Source organism: Corvus brachyrhynchos, unplaced genomic scaffold (genome assembly GCF_000691975.1).
Source record: "Corvus brachyrhynchos isolate BGI_N302 unplaced genomic scaffold, ASM69197v1 scaffold466, whole genome shotgun sequence".
NCBI lineage: Eukaryota > Metazoa > Chordata > Aves > Passeriformes > Corvidae > Corvus > Corvus brachyrhynchos.
In genome coordinates, this window is record NW_008238635.1 from 1834450 (window position 1) to 1839510 (window position 5061).

The 5061-nt window shown below is 59.8% G+C and overlaps 1 protein-coding gene across 1 annotated transcript in view; it reads left to right on the top strand.

The window, feature by feature from the left end:
• Positions 1–2: 2 nt before the first annotated feature.
• The window catches only part of TOR3A (torsin family 3 member A), a gene marked incomplete at its 5' end in the record, with an annotated part of 6961 nt that continues 1902 nt past the window's right edge, over positions 3–5061 (top strand). Inside the window, 7 exon segments of the mRNA XM_017737398.1 lie at positions 3–216; positions 595–708; positions 1352–1617; positions 2181–2356; positions 4337–4461; positions 4932–5057; positions 5060–5061. The exon segment at positions 5060–5061 is cut by the window's right edge and continues 1902 nt beyond it. Coding sequence (XP_017592887.1) covers positions 3–216; positions 595–708; positions 1352–1617; positions 2181–2356; positions 4337–4461; positions 4932–5057; positions 5060–5061 — 1023 coding nt within the window.

Consider the following 5061-nt stretch of genomic DNA (forward strand, 5'->3'; position numbering starts at 1 on the left):
CACCGCCACCGCCCCGGCGGCACTGGGCAGAGGAGCAGGGAGCCGTCCCGGAGGGGAAACCGTGGGGCAGGGCGAGGTACGAAGCCGTGAAGAAGCATTTGGGAACTGTGAGTGCTCTCTCCAAGCAGTATTGGCAGTACGTGGCGTGCAAGGTGTGGCAGGGGGGCTGCGAGGAGGAGGAGAAGGAGCCGGAACGACAGTCCAGTCCCATCCCAAGTAAGAGCCTTGCTCTGTTCTGTCCCTGTGCCTGCCCAGGAAGGAGCAGCAGGGCCGGACACGCTGCTGTGCTCCCGGCTCCTCTGGAGCTGCCTTCCCTTCCCGAGGGTCGCTGCCCCAGGCACCTCCTTCCTTGGCATAGCCGGGGATGAGGGCAGTGCGCTTACACTTCTTGGGCACTCGGAGCCATCTGGAAGCAGCTGCTGCCAGTTCCGAGCTCCCTGTCCCTCCCCACAGGCAGGGCTGCCCGCAGGGGCATGGCTGAGTCCGTGCACCTGGGAGAGGGCTGCCCGTAACAGGGATCAGCTGAGCGTCTGCTCAGAATGCAAAAAAGCCACTTTCCTGGAACCTCTCTGCTCAGACTGCTGCCCTTTCCAGGCTGGGGCTTTCCTCTGGTGGGCCAGGATTACCTGGAGATTCTCTCTGCCTGGTACTGCAGCTTCGGCAAGTGCTGCGAGACAGGAGACTGCAGGATAATCAACAACATCACAGGTAGGGGCTGTGCTGCTTATTGGCTTGTTTCAAGGGGTTTTTCCTGTTAAAGTGTATTCTAGAAAGTGATGTGAGTAAAGGGCTTTTCTGTGCAGGGTGCTGAGCTGTGGGAGGGAGAGAGGCTGAGCTGAGGCCTGTGTCCCAGCCGGAGTTCTGAGACCAAGGAGAGTTTGTTCCTTACTGCGCAGCATGTCTGCTCCAGCCTGCCATGAGCCCTGCCTGCATCTCATAGCTTCCAGGCACATGCAGTGGGATCCAGACTGGCCCAGGACCCTGCCCTAGGTCAGGAGGGGACACTGAGACCTGTGTGTAAGCCAGGAGTCAGTGTATTTGTGTTTTGCTGTCCCTGAGACTCCTGGTTTGCAAACCCTGTGCTGGCAGCTTGGGAGGGCCTTTGGGCATCCACGCTCTCTGCAGCTGCCAAACACTTCCACCTCTTCCTAAAGGAAAAAAGGAGTCAGTGAAAGATTTGTGTCTTCTTGGAGCCAGAGGCTGATGTAGGCAGGGCACAGGCAGCCTGTGGCTTTAATGTCACTTCAGAGTCCTCTCGGCCAGGCAGCCCTGCCACATTTTCTCCCTCTTATTCCCACCTGCAGTAGCTGTGCTGGCAGTTTAAGGCTGAGCTCCTGCTCTCTCTGTGCAGGGCTGGAGGCAGACCTCAGTGGGCAGCTCCACGGGCAGCACTTGGCCAAGGAAGTGGTGGTCCGGGCACTGCAGGGGTTCCTGCAGAGCCCAGGGCCCCAGCAGGCGCTGGTCCTGTCCTTCCACGGCTGGTCCGGCACGGGGAAGAACTTTGTGGCTCGGCTGGTGGCCAGCCACCTGTACCGGGACGGGCTGAAGAGTGAGTGTGTCCGGGTGTTCATCTCCCTGCTCCACTTCCCACACCACAACTACATGGACTCCTACAAGGTGAGAGCCACCAACACGGGATGGTGCAGTGTGCTGGGCTGGAGTTCATATCCTTCCCAGCAGCCCACGTGGGGCCGTGTTTGGTGTTTATGAGTGACACTGTGGCTCACACAGCGCTGTCCTGGTCACTGCTGAGCAGGGCTTGCATGGCCTCGAGGCTTCCTCCCTCTCCCACTCTGCCCCTGAGGTCACAGGCTGGTGGTGTACAGGAAGTTTGGGACACACCAAAGAGCTGAGCCCTGGTGACCCAAGGGATGTTCCGTGCCATTTACTGCCATGCTCGGGAATAAAAGCTGCAGGGAGGGGGTTTGGGGGCAGGAAGCCATTGCTCAGAGACTGGCTGGGCATCAGCCTGTTTGTGGCAGGGTGGGTGGCTGCCTTTGCACCACTTGATTTCTTTCTTTCCTCTTTCCTTCACTTATTAAACTATTTTATCTCGCCTCACTCGTTTTCCTGCCTTTGCTCTCCCTGTTCTCTGCCCTGTCCTGCTGGGTGGGAGCTGTGGTGCTTGGCTGGGTTATCCCAGGGCATCCCCAGGCTCCTGACGTTCCTCCCTGCTGCAGGCCCAGCTGCAGAGGCAGATCAGCGAGACCCTGCAGCGCTGCAGGCAGGCCCTGTTCATCTTTGACGAGGCCGAGAAGCTGCATTCCAGCCTTCTGGATGCCATCAGGCCCTTCATGGCTCACCATGACAGCAAGGGCCACGTGGATCACCAGAGATCCATCTTCCTCTTCCTCAGGTGATTTCTGGGCCCCTGAAGGGATGGGGAGGAACCAGGTGATGGTATTTATCCCCTGAGGTGTGTGGTACCAGGGGCTCAGGCTGCAGGGGAGGGCACAGATACCTCCTTCCCTTGTGGTGGTTGCCTCCCTGTTCAGTTTTACCTATGGATGCTGGGCGTCCTCCCTGGGAACAGGGCATTTGCAGGAGCTAATGTGGGACACCTGAGCCAGTGTCTAGACTTTGAGGCAAGGAAGCAGAGTCAGTTAACGTGGTGTCACCCTGCCCAGCTGAGCAGATGTCACACTCCAGGGAGCAAAGCTGGGGCTGAAGGCCTTGGTGGGAAGTTGCTGTGCGCTGTTAGGAGCTGGGGAGTTTCCACTGCCTGGCTGTGGCTGCAGACTGAGGCGCTGTGAGGCTGATCCCGGCATCAGCACAGCCCGGTTTAGTTGGTTCCTCTCCCAGGAGATGGGCACATGTGCACCCCAGCACTGTCTCTGGGTGGGATGCAGCTGGAGGGAGAAATGGGACATCTCAAAACCAAGATGTGAGGCAGGCACCTGTCTGAAGTTGCTCCTAAAGAATGAGAGACCCTTGGGTCCCTTTCAGTGTAGGAATTGCAGCCTTCAGCTTGGCTCTGGCAGGAGCTGTTCCCACTGGTTGAGGGTGAGCAGAGCATTCCTCCTCCACCTCCCACCATCCAGGCAAGTGTTGTACCCTCCAAGCTTGGTCGTTCCCTCAGAGAGGTTTCCCTGCCTGTGGAGGACCTGTCTGTGTGCCCAGGGCCTGTGGAACTGACCACAGTCTGGTCCCACCTGCATGGGCCTCCAGCAGGGCCGTGGCAGAAGGGGCAGGTCCTGCCCTGTTGCTCAGCACGGGGTGGACGTGCTGCCAGCTGCACTGGGCTGACCTCGTGTCCTGCCTGGAAAGCCAGCAAGGTCAGCAATGGACACCGTGTTGCCCCACCTTGTGCCACCAAGCAGAGGGGAGCAGGGTGCCTTGAACTGCAGCAGTGTGTAATCCCAGGGGTTTCATCATTGCTGGTGGCAGTGTGACACTGACCTGCTTCAGGAGGGACAGCTCTGCTCCAGGGCTCCTGGGGACATGGGCACGGTGGTGCAGCTCTGCCCAGGTGTGGGAGCCGGGGCTGGCTGCCTGTCCCGGGTCAGAAGGGGCTGCTTGTCCCGTAGTTTGGGTTGGGAGCAGGATCAGTACAAGCTGTTTTCCCCTAACAAGGGGCAGGTGGGGTGGTGGTGGCAATCAGTGGTGGCTTTTTAATTTTTGCTGCCTTCCATTTGGGGTCCAGAGCCACTGACATGGGGACAGGGTGCAAAGTCTATGTCTCCCACTGCCTCTCTGCCTCCCACCCTGAGCTCTGCATCCAGCTGGTTCCCAGTTCACTGGGGCATTCAGGGCTGGGGGCAAACCCCTCACCAGCACTTGGGGGGGCTACTTTTCCAGGGTGAAGGGCTGTCCTTGGACCCTCAACAGCTGCCAGGACCTTGCAATCCTCACCACTGTGGGTGTCCAGAGGAGTCCTTAGGTGGGAACTGTGCTGCAGCTTTGTCCCATGGGCAGAGGATGCTTTGCCAAGTGCTGGGCTGCCACTTGAATCCCTGCCCTGGACCTTTACTTCCAGTAGGACTCCTGTGTGCTCTGCCCTTTAGCTTGGACTTTGTGGTGGCTTATTCAGCATGTGGTGTGGAGCCAAGTGTCACCTGTGAGGTCGAGGGCTTCCCAAGCCAGGACAGGGGACTGAGGGAGGTGGAGGAATCTGCTGCCTCTGGGTCTGAGCTGGCAGGATGGCAAACACAGCTGGATCAATGCCTATGGAAAGGGGCTCTTTGGGAAGAAGGCTGGCTCTCCACGTGCTGATCCTAGACAGCAAATCCTCTGTTGCCAACAGAACTGCTGGGGCGTGTCTGCAGGGAAGCTGCTGGCAGCTCTGAGCAGCTTGGCTCTGGGGGAAATCTTGAGTGACTTCCCTCTGTGTCCTCAGCAATCTTGGTGGCAACACCATCAATGAGGTCGCCCTGGACTTCTGGCGAGCCGGCCGGGCACGGGAGGAGATCTCCATGGAGCTCCTGGAGCAGCGGCTGCGGCTGGAGCTGCAGGAGGCTGCAGGTAAGAGCTGGGCTCGCTCCTGGGGGGCTGTGGGCAGCTGCCTGCAAAGCTGCCCCTCTGCAGCGTCTCACCCTGCGTGCCACGCAGGCCTGTGCGTGGGGGAATGAGCCCTCACCCCACTCCAGGCCGGGCTGGTCAAAGATGAGAGCCCCATCCCTGGTCCCTGTGAGCCAAGGCATGTGGGGAGGGAGCCAAGAGTCCTTCTGGCCCCCTTCAGCCCTGCAAATGGCCGGGGGCAAGAGGCAGCCCAGTGCCACAGGGCAGTACTGAGGCTTCTCTGGGGCTCCAGGCATCTCTTGGCGTGATTCCTGGAGATGCTCTGTGCTCGGGCTCAGTGCTGAGCAGCTCTGCACAAGTGGGTCCCACCACACACGGCTGGACGAGCCCCTCGCAGCCAGGCCTGGCCTCGCAGAGGGGCGGTGCTCTCAGGGGAAGCTGCTGAGTTTGCCTTGCCTTGTGTTTCTCTCCAGAGAGCAGTTATGCCCACAGCCACCTCCTCCAGGAGAACCTCATTGATTTCGTGGTGCCCTTCCTGCCTCTGGAGTACCACCACGTGAAGCTCTGCGCGCGCGACGCCTTCCTGGCCCGCGGGGTTCCTTA